This window comes from Osmerus eperlanus, chromosome 8, assembly GCF_963692335.1.
Source record: "Osmerus eperlanus chromosome 8, fOsmEpe2.1, whole genome shotgun sequence".
Lineage (NCBI taxonomy): Eukaryota > Metazoa > Chordata > Actinopteri > Osmeriformes > Osmeridae > Osmerus > Osmerus eperlanus.
Window position 1 is genome coordinate 17548804 of NC_085025.1, and position 18183 is coordinate 17566986.

Below are 18183 nucleotides of genomic sequence, written 5' to 3' on the forward strand. Positions count from 1 at the left end.
GCCCTCCCAACAGACACGTACTGGACTAACCCCCAGTATCGCCTGCGTCTCTATGAGGAGGATGACGATCCTGAGGACGGCGAGTTAGTGTGCACCGTGGTGGTGGCTCTGATGCAAAAGGGAAACCGCCAAATGGGAACTAGGCTTTTCAACATCGGTTTCTGCATCTACGAGGTACAGCCATACATGCCAAATTACATGCCAAAGTTATTCCAAAAGTGCCATGGAATAATGCAGGGGCGTTGCTAGACATGAAGCTCAACTGGAACACAGGACCCTCATTACTCATATCACTTTATTTTCTTCCATGCTGGCTGTGTGACGGTATGTAACAGACGTAGCCACGCTCAGTCACAAGGTGTCATTTGCCACTTGCTGGGCTCGAACACACGACCTCTGACTTGCCAAGCATGACCACTGCCAACTACGCCAAAGAAAAGCTAGATATTCGTTGACACGGGTGGCCTGTTACATACCTGAGGAGTGAGTTTCACAGGTTCACACCCGTTACAGCTGCATACAAGAAGTGCGCAACACAATACACACAAACCTTCCCTTGCTTAATCCACTATACGTACAGTTCAGGGACGTAAGTTTGAATATAGCTTTGGCATGGACATCAATAGTTAATGCAACTTAATGCAATTTTTTTCCCAATAATTTGAGCCAATACTGTTTTTTGAGCTTTACGTGATATAATATTTTTGACTCATGTTTTTATTATGCTTGAGTCTAAATAAGATGATCGGTAGGCCTATTTCTTTAGTTTCGTAATGTTTTCTTAGCCTACCTCAATTCTGACTTGCTTGCCTGGACTTATGTGTGCCGCCGCAGTGGCTATTATAGGAAGAACAGAAGAGTGCACGGACATGGAATTCTGCGGCACGCATCAGTTTGTTTCGGTTAAACTGCGTTGATTTTAAAAGCGTTGATTGGGATACTGCTTGTTTTCGGAATTATCTATCTAAATGAATCCACTGACTAATAAAGTAAATTGTTAAAACTTGAGATTTTACTGGGGCACAGCAGATTTATACTGGGGCTTCTGCCCCAGTAAAAAGGGTCTAGCGACGCCCCTGAAATAATGTTCTCTAAGGTGCTAGTGATTTTACTGTGCTTTTCTGTCTGTTCATATTATTTTGCACAGGTGCCCAAGGAGGTATGATCCTGTGGAAGGAGGACCTTGATGTGGTGATTCTCTCACCTGTATCCAGAATGCTGCTTATGTGTTAGCCTCTGCCTCTTAATGGAAAGCTACATGACTTGTAGCTCTGGCTGCTGCCGTCTTACTGTAACATAATGTGTCTACATGTTTCTTTTCACTATGTAAGGTCTTCAAATTCTCTGAGTGTAACCCATAAATACACATAAAACACATGAAAACAGAATCCTAAATGTTTAAAAACTAGCCCTGTACTTACATCCCCCTCTTCCCATCTTTCCACTTCTCTTCCTGTTCTCTCTCTTTACCGGCCTGCAGATATGTGGTAGCAGACAGCACCTGCAAAAGGACTTCTTCCTCTACAACGCCTCCAAGGCTAAATGCAAGTCTTACGTCAACCTCCGTGAGGTGACAGACCGCTTCCGACTTCCCCCTGGGGAGTATGTGATCATCCCCTCGACTTTTGAGCCCCACCAGGAAACAGAGTTCATCCTCAGGGTCTTTTCAGAGAAGAGAAGCATGTCTGAGTAAGAGTTTGGTGGAGGTGGGAGAAATATTTAGCAGGATAAAAAATTGTGTGTGGGACAGTAAGCAAGTATATTGATGGGTATGTACCGTATGTTACGGTAAATAAGCTGTATCGTGTATAAGTCGCACCCCACCAGAATGAGCACTTTGTGTTTGTAAATCAGAGTATAAGCCGCACTGGAGTACAAGCCGCACTGGAGTACAAGTCGCACTTTATAAGCAAACAATCTTACCGTTGCATGGCCCAATGCTGACAAATGATCACTTGCACGTTCATGCTATTGCTGCGGACAGCTTGGATAGCGATCTAACTAAACAACATTCCCAATCAGGGTGAACACTCAAATTATCTAACACCCAAATTATGCTATGGTCTAACATATCCAAACAGAACGAACACAACAAGAGAACTCCAAACAATGCTTATTTAACTAAGCTAATGCCCTTAACTTAGTAGCTTTTCAGCTTGCCGCAGGGCATTCTGGGTACCAAGAGCAATGCACGTGTATAGGCGATCTTACAGCATTGTGTAACACACTTCGGTTGTGGATAGTATGTCCAGAAATAAATCCAAGTCACTCATTTAGTGGCAGAATCCATTGTTATGTCTACAAAATTATTTAGATATATTATACGTTTAGCTAGCTTGCAAATTCAGAGGATAGCCTACTGTAGCAGACCTTTCTATGTAACGGACAAGGGTGTTTCGTCCCTCGGGAGTTGCCGTAGGCTTGATGCTGAAAGCATTACGTCAGAGAATGTCTACTATAAGGTGCGTTCGTCTTCATGCAGCGCCGGCGGCGCCAACAGCCGGCTGCGCCAACAGCCGGCTGCAGCCGGATGCCTTGAAGCTGAGAATGCCATTGGCTGCTTCAAGTCAGCCGGGCTGCAGGCGGCTGCAGGTGACGCCGGCGCTGCATGAAGTCGAACGCACCTATTGAGAGAACCACAGATGTATATAAAGGGTAGATGTCTCGTTCGCATTGCCGCATATCGGAGTCGAACGTCCGCACATGGCGGCCGTCTTGCTACAGTCAACTCGCTCACCCATAACATTGTGTTGATGCTACTTTTTAAATGACCATAACTTGCTCAATTTTCAACCGATTTTTAAATGGTTTGGTTTGTTATCAACGTCAGAGATGTCGTTATGCCACTGCATACTTCTATTCTATAAAAAAAAAAAAAACATAATTATTCATAAGTATGCAGTGGCTTAACGACATCTCTGACACAATGTTATGGGTGAGCGAGTTGACTGTAGCAAGATTGCCGCCATGTGCGGACATTCTAGACTCCGCCGTAAGACATCTAGGCTGTGTCTCCTACCGCGCACTTGTGCACTTCGAGCACTGACTTTCAGTGCTTAGGGCGCTTACACTGACAGAACCAGCAGAATTCAGTGCACTGAAAGTACCCGGATGACGCACTGCAAATGGTAAAAAAATGCAGTGTACAACGATGGACACTACTCGCCCTAAACGGGCGCCATATTGGCTACGTAGCGGAAGAGGAGGAGCCCTTTCGGCAGCTTTTCATTTCATTTCTAAAATAATGGCAGACGAAATGACTCACGAGCAGATTCGCCTTAGATTCGCGGGTGTCACAATCAGATTTGCGTCCGTCACTTCCCGCCAAGTGGTTAACTTAAGTGTTCCATTTGAGACAGCACTACTCAGCGACGGAGTGCACTACATATGTATTGCAGTGTACTTAGTAAAGTGCGCGGTAGTAGACACAGCCCTAGTCTTTATATATATCTATGGAGAGAATGCCACTCTCGGGGAAACTTCCGGGTTCTGAACTGGTTGCAGTTCCACTCTAGTTCCATATGAAGACGCTAACGGTCGAGTGCAGAATGAATGGAGGTCTATGGAGCTATACCCCCTCAAAATCCTTTTTTCAGGATATAATTTTTTTTCTAGTAATTTGAATTTTGAATTCGAAAGGGGAGGCAAAACAAATACACACTGCTGGGTGTTAGATTTTTTTGAAGTCGCCTTTCTGTTCTAAAAAGCCTTTTAAAATGTCATTGACGTCATACGACCAGAGATATTGTTTTACGGCAAGCTCTGGTCACTTCATTTTTTCTCTCGAGCTATCGACAACACAGATGACAGGTTAGGCTCTCCTTGTCAATACACATGCTAGAAAGAGTTTTGGGTTGCTAATGTTGTTGCTAATGTTGCTAATGCTCTGACATTCTGATTCTGCTTCGGATGCCATCAAGCGGGATCTCTGGTCATAGTCAGTCCTTCACTAACCAATCAGCATTCATTAGCAAAATGCTAGCGTGTTATGGGCAACAACGACTCACCCTGTAAGAATTAGAAAGGACATAAGTGCTCGTTCATTCAATTTTCGACCTATAATCCATGTTGAACAAAAACTACAATAAAATCTGAGATTTCTCAACGACAATCAGGCGAAAGAGACAAATGTAGCCGTTTGGCTCCATAGACTCCCATTCATACTGCACTCAACCGCAATCACTCCCAGTGGAACTCTGGTGGAACTGCAACAAAATTCAGTACAATGGGGCTTAATAGGGAGTGGCCAGGCTCTCCTTAAACAGGCTCTGATTACGTGAAATCAGTGAGGTATGTGAAATCAGTGAGGGCTGTTCGAATGGCGATGTCAAGAAGAGCAGTGGTAAAATACAAGTTATGAAAGGAGACCGCGTCTGTGTCTTATTGTCCACTAGTGATGGGCAAATCGAGGCTTTTCAAAACACAGATACAATTGAAACATTAGAGTCGGGGCCTTTGAAACGCTCGAAACCTTTACTCAACACATCTGCTGGCAGCTACGAGTATACCAAAACTAACAGTCTTATAGCTAATTCCACATTGAAATCTTACGGATCCTTATGGTTGAACGGAATTATTGCCGTCCTGCAATGCAGATGGCGTGGTATCGAATTTGGGAGCGATGGCTATCATCTAACAATACAATTAAACTGTATGAGCCAATAAACTCAGTATAAAGTTGTTACAGATTCATATATATATATTTATATATATTTTTTATATACACACAACAGCACACAAACAGACAAATAAACAAACAGGATTTCGGTAATGGCACACAAGTAACTAACTTTCTCTAACTGTCTCTGACGTTCTCTAACTGTCTCAAACTCTCTAAAATCTCTCAACCAAGGTCTCACGCATTCAAACCATCACTATTGTCCACACTATCATATACAATTATATCTAAAACGAACTTACAACTCGGTTAGACTACCAAAGTTGAATTAGTCATGTTGTTAGCGATGCTAGCGTTATTTTGCTAGCTAGCCTAGCCTATAACATTTCACTGGGTTTGCAGCTGTTTGATTAACTGAAATTATTATGAAATGTTATGTTCTACTAGCCATTTGCCTAATTTAGCAAGTCACTGTATTTCCAAGCCCTGATAGTGTAACTGAGAAAACAGTAAATAATTCCTCTTTCAAGTACTAAGCCCCCGTTTAAGTGTTGAGCATAAAATTAGCTGCATGGTCAGTAGAGATCTTGAGAGAAGCCACTTTTTTGTTCTAAAACCGGACTATAAACCGCTTCAAAATATGATCCGCACAAGCACAAGAAAACTGTAAAATCGGAGTACAAGCCGCGGCTTATTTTCCGTAAAATACGGTAAGTATAATTGAGTGTTAAATAATTGTGTGATCACATTATGTTTGAGTATTGTTCTGTTTTTGTGTACGTAAATGGATGAGGGGACAATAACAGTTAAGTCTCTATGGTAGACAAAAACAATGTACTTAAAACATTCTTCCTTATTTCTTAGGGAAATGGGCAACACCATCGAGGATAACAGTGTACTGGTGAGAAAGTGGATCTGTCTGTTTTCTACGGTGGCCCTGAAGTGCAAATCACACCCACTAACATGAGTGCAACCCCCAAATGAAAACACTTCCCCCAAATACGATTCAACTCCCCCGAAATAGGATGACTTGCTCACCTCCCCCCAATACAAGGACACGCTCCCCCAAATGGGAAACGACATAATATTAACTCAAAAACACATTACATTAACTCAAAACGGAAAGGGTAATGTTTGTTGAGTTGGTACTACACTTCGTTTCTGAATGGATGCAGTAACTAACAAGAAATTGATCGACAGAATTACAAAATGCAATAGCCTGACAGAGTTACGTGCACCAGGACATTTGTTTGGCTATCGAAGCATGTAGCAAGTAGTAGTCTACTTATGCAAAAGTATAAATTGCATGTTAAACGTCAAAATCGATAGCGAAACAACCATCCAGGGGGGTGTTCCATCAACGTCGATTACGGTTCCATCAACGTCGACTCGTGCTGCCTTCGGGTCACATGACCCAAAGGTTCATAACGAACCATCGTTGTGTTTACCCAATTTTACCCAATACAAAAACAAATTAAAATAATTTTCTTTTAACCTTTGCAATGTGGGGGGTCTGAGACAGCCTAGCTGTTAAAAGAAAATGCTTCACTTTGTCTTTGTATGCGGTAAATTTGTCGCAATACGACGGTGGGTCACAATGACTGATGGGTCAGAATGACCCGAAGATAACACAAGGGTTAAGGAAAAGCGAGACTTATTCCGCCAAGTCTCACTTACTTTAGCGAGAGTTCCGTTCCATTAAGGTGGCTTATTTTAGTTCTAGCTACGTAACTAAGGTAACTTATACTTCGGAACTAGCCTGATCCGTGTCAGGCTAAAAGTCAAGATAAACTAAAATGTGTTGCAAATAATTTCAAACAGGCGGAAACAGAATCTCACAAGACAGTTCCGTCGAGTAAATTCCTGCGCGCAAACCACTTAATTTAGTCCGTGTTCGGAAACGTAAATTCAGACTAAATCATTAATGTCTGAAGTGCAGACATTAATGATTTAGCTACATGTTTACTTCATCTCCAAAAAATATATTAATTTAAATAAACAAGTTAAGAAATAATGTCACATTAACTGTTTTCACAAGCCATTGGTTAATTGACATAAAATAAGGACTTAGAAACTAAGCAGAGCGTCTAGACAAGTTACAATCAATTATGGCGTATCCGTTCTTTGACAACCCCTGTGGTGGATGAAGGTGCTCAGATTATACAAAGAGCGTTTATCCCACCAGCCCCAAGGGTCTTCAGAGACAGAAGTAATGCTTCCCTGACCAGTATCTGTGGAAGAAGTATAGGTTCAGCAGGCCCAGCATAGTTTATCTAGATACATTTAATTGTCATTCTTAAAAAAATAAATACATATACAATACAATATATATATATATGAAATAACACTTTAGCAACTCTTAAGGATGGCAATGAATACATAAGAGCAGCCTACCATCCTTTGTAGAAAGTAATAGAAAGGAGAGTAGACTATAATAGTAGAAAGGAGGGTAGTAGACTGCAGTCTATGTAGGTAGGCCTAGACTATGTAGTCTGCTGGAATCACACACAAGGAAGCAAACCGACTGTAGCCAAGCCTTGAAACTGTTCAGTCTGTCTGCATCTGTCTATGTCTTTGCATGTGGGACATTCTTGAACGGGCAACTATGCCAGGAAATATGAAGGGTATACCTTGCTCCAAAGCAGTACCTGAATATTATCATTAGTTTTTCAGGTAATCTTGAAACACAAAGAATCAAGGAGACTTTTTATTCAATTGTATAAAGTATTTTCATTGTTTAAAGTAGCCTATATGTTGACAAGCCTCTATATTACCTCTCCTCTGGCTTCCCCAATATTATAGGTGCAATATACTGTCCCCATGGGTGTATCCAGGCCCATTGGAAGACTCAGGGGGTGACTGCCTGGTGCCCCCATGGTTGAAAGTGTTTCTAAAATGCCCTCTAGAGTGGCAAAAATTAGACCAAGTGCCCTACTGTCTGCCATTCACATTGTGAAATATGCTTGAGTGCACAGGATGCCCCATGCAATAAATGACAGTGTGCCCTCTATAAATGTAAAAACATGTCTTTATGAGTTCCTTTATAGTATAGAAAATGTGATGCAGTACCCTATAAGGTGCCCTTACAATGGCCTAAATTGGACTGTTCCCATGCCCTTACTTCCAATGGAAAAAGGTGCTGTTATGAAGTGCCCTTTATGCTGCCCCTACATGACAGTGTCCCAAATGTTGCCCTTTCCAAAGAAGACAATTAGACTCTGTGCCCAACAGTCTCCCCTAATGTTCCCAGTAGGGCATGCTTAAAGTGAGGCTGTGACAACACTTGGCACAAGCGTTGTCACAAAATTGGAAATACTCGTAATATAATAATGATAGTCATGCTGAGCAATTTTAAATGACTGTTCTGCCAAACAAAGTGTGCAGTTTGGGTCACCTTCTGATCTAAAAAGTCAGTGCTGGATCTGTGCAATACTAGTCATTTCAGTGAATCCCCATTTAAGTCATGGTTATCTTTCCCTTTTATCTTAAAGCTCAGCATTTAGCCTATCAGTTAATAAATGTGTGTGGCAAAGTTATTTTGAAGTCATTTTTGATTTTGTTCAAGATGTGAAGACAAAAACATTATTAGCCTACATCAAGTGCAATTAACCATGGCCTTCTTCAGTGTTTTGAATTTTATCCTACAATTTTCAATTGCTGCCACGTTCTTTTTTGGGCTATTATTCTCAATCTCCTGTTGAGAATATCGGCCATAGGCTAGCCTACTGTCAGAACGGTTTCAGACAGCTCATCAAATTACGCTAATTATCAGTAGGCCTAAATGCATATATATATGTTAAGTAGATTTGGTAGGTCTACAATTTACGCATTTTAACGGTCGTAATGGTTTGACAAGTTGTCTCCCTTGCCATGTTAATTGCGGCAACATTGCCCTTTTTGGGGACAACTCCAAAAAAACTCAAAAAATCAATTTAAGCTGCTGAAACAACACCCCTCTGCTGCTTAACACTATACTTTTTGCGACATAACTCCTCTTTTCGACGATCGCCTGATCTGGGCTGCACAGTCTAAGCTTATTGAGGTCTAGCTTGAATTAGCGTTGCCTGTTAGTGGAACGGAACGTTAGTGGAACGGCTTGAGACTTAAGTCTAAGTTGACGTTTACCCAAGTGAGACTTATTCGTGTTAGCGCGACTTGCGTTAGCGACGTTGATGGAACACCCCCCTGGTCCACGTAACTCTGTCATTACCATGAAGTTGATCGTTTTGGTTGGAAGAAAAGAAGAAACATTTGTGTTAACAATTCAAAGTCATGACTTGCACTACTCTTTATTTTAATAAGGGACATTCCTATGAAATAATCTTAGATATGCTGTTAACGTTTCACAACATTAAAATAAGTATCCTATGCGCACGCTAAAAACACAGTTGAAGGAAGCAGGACTTTTCAGAAGAAAAAACTAATAGTCCACAACAGAAGAACGAAATGCCACAATGACAGAGTTACGTGGACCAGGATAATTGTTTGGCTATCAATTTTTACGTTTAACACGCAATATATACTTTTGCATAAGTAGCCTACTATTTGCTACATGCTTCGATAGCCAAACAAATGTCCTGGTGCACGTAACTCTCAGGTTATTGCATTTTGTACTTCTGTTGATCAATTTCTTGTTAGTTACTGCATCCATTCAGTGGCGAAGTGTTGTACCTACCTTTTCCGTTTTGAGTTAATGTAATGTGTTTTTGAGTTAATGTAATGTCGTTTCCCATTTGGGGGAGCGTGCCTTTGTATTGGGGGGAGGTGAGCAAGTCATCCTATTTGTGGGGAGTTGACTCGTATTTGGGTGGAGTGTTTTCATTTGGGGGATGCACTCATGTTAGTGGGTGTGATTTGAACTTCAGGGCCACCATAGTTTTCCCTGCACCTGTGCTGTTCACATTTCTCTTTCTACCATCTGTATCTATACCATCTCATGTCCAGATGCTTAATTTATACTCAAGTATGAGTTCTTCAAATGTTACAAATGTGAAAGGTGTTGGTATTTTGGTCCGCATGTAGGTCATGGTTTAATGATTTAACAGTTTTTTACAGATCATGAAAGTGCAGATTGTAAGCTTTCAAATTATGTATTATACATCGAGATATGAAAAGTTATCTTAGCATACAGTTAGGTCCATAAATATTTGGACATTGACACAATTTTCATCATTTTAGCTCTGTATACCACCACAATGGATTTGAAATGAAACAATCAAGATGTGCTTTAAGTGCAGACTTTCAGCTTTAATTTCAGGGTATTTACATCCAAATCAGGTGAACGGTGTAGGAATTACAATACATTTTATATGTGGCCCCCCCCTTTTTAAGGGACCAAAAGTAATTGGACAATTGGCTGCTCAGCTGTTCCATGGCCAGGTGTATGTTATTCCCTCATGGGAGTTCGTTATTTCATTGACAAGGAGCAGATAAAAGGTCTAGAGTTCATTTCAAGTATGGTATTTGTGTTTGGAATCTGTTGCTGTCAACTCTCAATATGAAGTCCAAAGAGCTGTCACCATCAGTGAAGCAAGCCATCGTTAGGCTGAAAAATCAAAACAAACCTATCAGAGAGATAGCAAAAACATTAGGTGTGGCTCAATCAACTGTTTGGTACATTCTTAAAAAGAAAGAACGCACTGGTGAGCTCAGCAACACCAAAAGACCCGGAAGACCACGGAAAACAACTGTGGTGGATGACAGAAGAATTCTTTCCCTGGTGAAGAAAAACCCCTTCACAACAGTTGGCCAGATCAAGAACACTCTCCAGGAGGTAGGCGTATCTGTGTCAAAGTCAAAAATTAAGAGAAGACTTCACCAGAGTAAATACAGAGGGTTCACCACAAGATGTAAACCATTGGTGAGTCTCAAAAACAGGAAGACCAGATTAGAGTTTGCCAAAAAACATCTAAAAGAGCCTGTACAGTTCTGGAACAACATCCTATGGACAGATGAGACCAAGATCAACTTGTACCAGAATGATGGGAAGAGAAGAGTATGGAGAAGGGAAGGAACTGCTCATGATCCAAAGCATACCACCTCATCAGTGAAGCATGGTGGAGGTAGTGTTATGGTGTGGGCATGTATGGCTGCCAATGGAACTGGTTCCCTTGTATTTATCGATGATGTGACTGCTGACAAAAGCAGTAGGATGAATTCTGAAGTGTTTCTGGCAATATTATCTGCTCAGATTCAGCCAAATGCTTCAGAACTCATAGGACGGCGCTTCACAGTGCAGATGGACAATGACCCGAAGCATACTGCGAAAGCAACCAAAGAGTTTTTTAAGGCAAAGAAGTGGAATGTTCTGCAATGGCCAAGTCAATCACCTGACCTAAATCCAATTGAGCATGCATTTCACTTGCTAAAGACAAAACTGAAGGGAAAATGCCCCAAGAACAAGCAGGAACTGAAGACAGTTGCAGTAGAGGCCTGGCAGAGCATCACCAGGGACGAAACCCAGCGTCTGGTGATGTCTATGGGTTCCAGACTTCAGGCTGTCATTGACTGCAAAGGATTTGCAACCAAGTATTAAAAGTGACAATTAGATTTATGATTATGTTAGTTTGTCCAATTATTTTTGGTCCCTTAAAAAGGGGGGGGGGGCACATATAAAATGTGTTGTAATTCCTACACCGTTCACCTGATTTGGATGTAAATACCCTGAAATTAAAGCTGAAAGTCTGCACTTAAAGCACATCTTGATTGTTTCATTTCAAATCCATTGTGGTGGTATACAGAGCCAAAATGATGAAAATTGTGTCAATGTCCAAATATTTATGGACCTAACTGTATGTTGTAGGCCTATGCACTCAACCAGGTAAGCAACCAGGTTACGCCACACTCATCAGGTCTTTGATGAGTGTGGAAATAAGTGATCTCTCTACCACCCCCACTTATTAGTTCAGTTCAGTAACAACACTGATATTGTATGTTGTAGATGTTGACACACGTCTTGTCTCTTACAAGAGGTACTATATTTACACCATAGAAATTTGTACTGTAGCTGTCACCGTCACTGCAGTAAATATTGGTGTCTGTCTACTATTGTGTAATTAATACAAGTGTAAATTTGAGAATGTTAGATTGATGCCTTATTTATCATAAGGCATATTAAAGTAAGACTACATAACACATATTAAAACTAAATGACAATAGCCAACCAAACCAAAGATGCAAATCAACCTCAGCCCCATCACACCCCCAAAACCTGACTAGGAAACATGCCTTAATAACCCTACTTTGTTTACTAATTATGGGTATTCAGTGATCCTAAGTGTTTATTTTATTGACTGAATTCTTCAACATTTTAACTTTAGTAATATGAGAAAAAAAAAGTAAAGTAGTAAAGATTGTTTTAAGATTGCCGACAAGAGGACCTTTTAGCAGCACTTGTCACAAATGAAAGGTCCTTTAAAATGGGCATGTTCATGTCATTCTTTTTCTTCCATGTCACTGTTTTCCTTTCCATTCCAACCTCTTGTGCAGAATGGCAAAAACAGGAAAGCAACATATGAGGTAATGCATTTGTGTGTGTATTTGTGAAGAGGTTGCACACTTCAGCGAGGATAAGTGCCTAAGCCTCAGCCTTGACTCTATCTTTTCTATTCTGTCTCAACTCCATGACCTCCTACATCATCTCTTCCTACTGCCCCTCCTGCTCCACCCCCTGGCCGAGGGTCTTGACACTTTGACCTCTTCTTCTATTACCTGACTCCTTTCTGTTCCAACTTCCCTGCACTACAGCCCATCCTCTTCGTGTCAGACAGATCAAAGACCAATAAGGAGATCCAACAGTATGACATTGAAGTAGATAAAAAGAAGAAAGAGACAAAAGACAAGGTGGTTTTCCTTTTTCACTTTGAAAAAATAAATAGTGTGTGTGGAGAAATGTGTGTGGAATATGTTTATCAAGTCAGGTGCACAGTACACTTTTACAGAGGTAAATATTACAAAATATTCTGGTAATATTGCCAACCAAACAACGCTGTTGGTTATATTGTAACCATAGCACAGTTTGACCATTGACCTGGTATATCTTCAGGTCACGGACAGGGTTGAAACCTGAGCTGAACTAGGCCACACATCTCCTGACTGAAACTTTAACAGTCCCGTCAAATAGAAATCAGTTTCTAAATGTCAGTGGCCTTTGCACCTGTTCAGAGGTCTATGTATTGACACATTCACTATCATTGGTATGTGGTTCTGCCTTGTTGTAGAGTTAGAGTAGAGCCAGTGTGAAGGGGTAATGCACATTCCATAACAAACAATTAAACTACAGTTTCAGTGTCAAAGGAAGAAAATACCATGGTTCCACTATCAGAACTGAATGCCTCATACTAGTCTGTTCACCTCATCCCTATTCCCTCTGTCCCTATCTCTCATCCTGTCTCTCTCAGCCCAAAGTACAACCACCAGTGGAAAGTGAGCAAGACAAACACTTCAGGGCCATCTTCCAGCAGATTGCTGGTAATGTGAGTACCAGGGCTATTAGGAAACAAAGTTGGACTGGGGCAGGTAAATGTGTTCAAAATCTTTCTAAAGAGCAGAGCAAAACCAATATGTCTTATTGTGCAAAGCTTCTTTTTCCTTCAAGGATATGCAAATCTGTGCCAATGAACTCAAGGTGATCATGAAGCGGGTTCTAGAAAAATGTAAGTGCATTTAAGTTGAGTATTCCTTCCCTCGTTCCCTGTGTGAATGTACCGGACTGATTCTTGTTTCCCTCCACAGATAATGATATGAATACCGAAGGGTTCAGCTTGGAGAGTTGTAGGAGCATGATTGCTCTTATGGATGTATCCTTTTTGTACATTGTACCACGTGAAGACATGTTTTACGACTCAGCAGTTCCTGCCACAGCTACTCCCTGTCATGTTGCTTACCACTTACTACTGCTCATGTATAGTGGGCATATGGGAAAATCTATGCCTGTGTATAATGTAGACTGAGTAGCTTTGAGTTATTGTCCTCAGTTTGGCTTGAGTTATTGTCCTCAGTTTCTGCTTTTAGACGGATGGGACTGGGAAACTTAATTTAAATGAGTTCAAACAACTGTGGAACAAGATTAAACAGTGGCAGGTAGGAAGAAAGTCTATCTGTTGGAGTATTATGTACTTTGTACTCGTGTGTTGTGTTTTTTCTACACCCAGAGCTCGGTGTTGTGTGCCAGAGGCCTTGGGGGGACCCCAAGGTTGATGGTTGGAGGGTAACTAATAGCATGAGACTACCCAAATAAAATATGTTCCTATCTTACCTACCTAACTAGGGATGGGCATTTTTGTCAATTTCTCAAAAATCAATTACTCGGGGGGCGGGGCATGTGCGTCATGGAGATAATGAAAATATTTTACGATTGTTACGAAAATTCATGTTGACACATATAAATGACATGAAAACATGTCTATGAAAACATGAAAAAATGACACTGTTTATGCTGCATCAATGTTATCGAAAAAGAAACATCTGAAATAGAACAGCTGCATGAGGTGAAACTAAAGAGTAAATTAAATCCAGTAAACTGAAGCCCCTTCTATGACCTCCTATGAGATTAATCAGATGTCTGAGTTAGGCTACACAACATAAACGTAACATTACAACTTGTATCTGCACAAAAGGATGCAAATGCAGTCAGGTGCTATAGCAAGAACTCCCATTCTGGCTCTCGTTCTGGATGCGCTCTTCTAACAGCGCGCTGAAACACGGGCAAGTAAAGCAAAAATAATTCATTAGGCTACATTCTATAGCTAGTGTTCTCATGATGTTATGTATATGGAAGATTACATTGGAGTATTTTAATCTATTTTGTCGAATGAAAAGCCAGACATCACTACGCAACTTTGAAGCCATGTTTCTCTCTGTTCTTCGGTCTGAACTTTGTACTGCATGCTTCGGCAAAGCTAAACCAATCAGAGCTCAAGGTACCGCCCAAAATTCAGCTATAACAACCATTCAGAAAAAAAGAATAAAATGTATTTTCAAACTCACATGATCATTGTTGTTACAGTCGATCGTCGCTGTCACGTTCGGGTACTTATGCCATTCCCTAAACCTAACCTGCTGGAAATCTGCTGTAAAAGGCTTAATCTTGTAGGCTACAGACAATTTATCCTCATAAAAAAATATTTAATTAATTACACTTTTAGTTGTCTTTCTCAGTAATAAAGTTTAAAGAAGTACATAATTTCATTACCATCTGTTGAATGTCACTGACAACCTAAAACTCATCCGCACACGTGATATTAAAACCTCACAATCAGGAGAATTCTGTTTTGTCTGCAGATGATCTTCATGCGCTATGATAGAGACAGATTCAATTCCATCAGTAGCTTTGAGATGAGGAACGCAGTCAATGATGCAGGTAAGAAACCACGTAGGACCTGATTTACTCTCCTCCAAGATCTAAATGTGCCATCATCATCCAGCTACCGTTAAATACAAGTAAAATCTTTGTCATTACAGGCTTCCGTTTGAACAACCAGCTGTACAACATCATCGCAATGCGCTATGCTGACGAACATCTTAACATCGACTTTGACAGCTTCATCTGCTGTTTTGTGAGGCTTGAGGGAATGTTCAGTGAGTATACACCAGAATCAAGATGGTAAACTAAATGAACCACAAATCCTAGATTTGTATTGTTTAGGATGTTGATGTCTATGAGGTCTTCTTGCAGGGGCGTTCCATGCCTTTGATAAAGAAAAACGCGGTACAATCTCACTTGACGTTAATGAGGTGAGTCTAACCACAGACGTCACAACAAAAATAAAGGAGTACAGGGATATGTAAGGATCCATCTCAACTTGTGTTGTTTCCAAATCCAGTTTCCCTCTCTTTCCTCACAGTGGCTCCAGCTGACCATGTATGCTTAGGACTCCTTGCCCCCCTGAACAGAACAGAAGTGTTTCCTGCTTACTCATGACAAAGCTTTTACCATAACTGCATGTACCTCCTCCTACCTCTGCCCTCATCTCTCTGTGTCCAAGCGCTCTCTACTTCTGCTACTCAAGCAAGAGGTAAGCCTGTTACACATCCTGGTGAGGACGTGGCCCCCACAGACCTTCCCTTCAAATATCAAAGGTCCGTGGGACTGGAGTGCCATAGCTGTGTAGTGTTATAAATGTACGATCTTAATACATGTGTATATTACATTACACAGTACAAGTGTGGAGAAGTAACATTTATGCAAAACGTCATCTCAGAATTTGGGCAATGACTAAATGTGTAGTTTCATCATATTCTGAATAAAGACATTTGGGAAACATTTGACGTATATTTTACCCCAGCAAGTTTCATAGCATGAAAATGGGAACGTATTTAATTTTATTGTTGACAAATGTACAATCCCCTTATTATATACATAGTGCATGCTCAGTGTATAGCCTACTAGAGCATATTAAGAATTATGATCTCAGGCTCTGCACTGCAGTCACACCCCCAGACATTTTCATAGGGGCCAGATGGGGCAAGGGAAAATCTTGGGGTGGCACACCAAAATCAAAACACATAAATAATTTAGAAAAGTGTCTGCCTCAAAAACGCCTAGACAAAAAGTGCATATGGAATTTAACAGAGCTGTACTGACGTACCATAACGAACAATGGGGTTTTAAGTGCAATGTTTTAAAAATACGCTCTCGGTGTGATCGGCCCGAATTGCCTAAGTTAGTAATAGGCTACTCTCTAGACTGAAGTAACCGTTTTTCTAAAATAGCTAGCAAGGTAAGACCAGTAGGGGCTAAATCCCTCAGAGCTTCATGGACGTCTATATGGACATCGTCGCTAGGGGGAATCTTCGCACGGCGTTGATGTTCAGAGTGCCGGCCCTGATTAGCATGGACGTCCGTCGCTAGGGGGAGCCCAGAGCATGGACGGACGGCGATGGCAGGACGTTGTGACGTCACAACTTGCAGCATCAACTTTGTCACGCCCCAAAATTTACATTTACCCGCCCTCTGGTTTTCTGGTCCAGGAACATAAACGGAGGTTGCGTAGATCTCTGACACTTTTTTTAGCTAGCTGCGCGCTGCTCTGTACTTCCACAGGAATTACAAATAAGAAAGTTAATACGTTTTCAAGCTATTGAAAATGGAGCACTGTAAATGCAGTGTTCCAGGCTGTACTGGTGTTATGTCCCTACTGGTTTCCAAACTTACTGTTTTCCCAGCTGTGTGTGCACCTATCAGTCTGCCTCTATCACTAGATTCGTCACAAATTCACAAACATATTACTGGCAATTTTCAAGTCAGATTTCATATTTGCTGCGGCGAATATGAAAGTATAGGCTACGTGCACACTACATTACCATTCCCGACAAAATAAATGGAAACAAAATAAAACATTTGCAGGCTCGCATGAAGTGGGATTCAATCGCACAAGAGCAAAACACATAATACACCAAAGGCCATTGCTTTACACTGCGAGCTATTCAAGATCACACAACTTTTTTTTACAAGTTACGTACTTATTAATCATCATTAATCATGGTCTTCAGGTAACATCTTGATTTGGTTTCTTCTGGAACAACTGGTTACCATAGACACTACCCGAATGTAGGCTACTAATCACGTATTTGGGGTTGTTTCGAGGCAATAGCCGTATTTACCACAACATCAAAGCTCATTCTGACAACACATATTAAAAATGCATACTAAGAACGTCGCTGCTAACCCAGACAATACGATCAAAATACGCGTAACCCTTTGAAACACAACATGGGTCTATTCGTTTCCTATGCGATTTTGTGTATGGCTGTATCTTTTGAAATCAATTCATTTCATAATGTAATATTCCGATCAAATGTAGTGAGCACTACATTACAGCCATTCACGCCATAATAAATGGAAACTAAGAAAATAAAAGATTCTCAAGCTCGAATGAAGTGGGATTCGATCCCATGAGCAAAACCACATTCATCACTGCAGTCAGTTGCATTACACCTTGCGCCACTGAAGCACATGGGAATATCAGGAATTCTGTCAAGGATTTATTAACTACGTTGCCCTTCAGGCAACATGTTGTTTTGGTTCTTCTGAATCAACTAGTTTCAGTAGACACTACACAAATGTAGGCTACTCATCACGTATTTGGGGTTGTCTCGAGGCAATAGCCTATTTCGTCTTGGTAGCCATTGAGTTGCTTCTATTGGGATTCACGTTCCGTTGCATGGTTTAGGCTCAAGTTAAGTTTTTGTGGCGAAAAGTGAAGCTAACGGTGGCTAATTTGCTAGCCACAGTCACTGACGTTACTAACGTCACTACGTCGCTAACGTCACGAAAACACACGTGACTACCTTTGGCAGAACATTCGTTTCGCATCTGTTAACTTGGGGGATAGCTAGGCTAACTATAGCTTTACTGCAAGGCAGCTAATTTGCTAGCCACAGTCACTGACGTTACTAACGTCACTACGTCACTAACGTCACGAAAACACGCGTGACTATCTTTGGCAGAACATTCGTTTCGCATCTGTTAACTTGGGGGATAGCTAGGCTAACTATAGCTTTACTGCAAGGCAGCTGCAGAAACGCCACAAGCAAAGAGGCCAGGGTGATAACTATTTACTCAT

General features: G+C 41.1%; 1 protein-coding gene across 4 annotated transcripts; it reads left to right on the forward strand.

Annotated features, from left to right (window-relative positions):
* The first annotated feature begins 36 nt into the window (after nt 1–36).
* Nucleotides 37–15881, forward strand: LOC134025297 (calpain-3-like). Of its 4 annotated transcripts, XM_062468232.1 has the most exons (14): nt 37–174; nt 1148–1191; nt 1481–1689; nt 5483–5519; nt 12107–12136; nt 12365–12460; nt 13018–13092; nt 13215–13272; nt 13352–13416; nt 13631–13699; nt 14900–14978; nt 15080–15196; nt 15294–15352; nt 15463–15881. In XM_062468232.1, exons 2-14 carry the CDS (start codon nt 1162–1164, stop codon nt 15487–15489), a joined length of 951 nt encoding a protein of 316 aa, XP_062324216.1. In that variant the 5' UTR covers nt 37–174; nt 1148–1161; the 3' UTR covers nt 15490–15881. The 4 variants fall into 4 exon arrangements, with proteins under 4 accessions (XP_062324216.1, XP_062324217.1, XP_062324218.1 ...); XM_062468233.1 differs by lacking the exon at nt 12107–12136; XM_062468234.1 differs by lacking the exons at nt 37–174; nt 1148–1191; nt 12107–12136 and having other exon boundaries at nt 1561–1769.
* Nucleotides 15882–18183: the final 2302 nt, after the last annotated feature.

Bases quoted from the DNA above. Each gene is read 5' to 3' on its own strand.
- LOC134025297 (XM_062468232.1), top strand. From the start codon at position 1,162: ATGATCCTGTGGAAGGAGGACCTTGATGTG. The intron at 13,093-13,214 runs GTGAGTACCAGG...TTTTCCTTCAAG, and splicing joins TCCAGCAGATTGCTGGTAAT to GATATGCAAATCTGTGCCAA. The intron at 13,417-13,630 runs GTATCCTTTTTG...TTCTGCTTTTAG, and splicing joins GCATGATTGCTCTTATGGAT to ACGGATGGGACTGGGAAACT.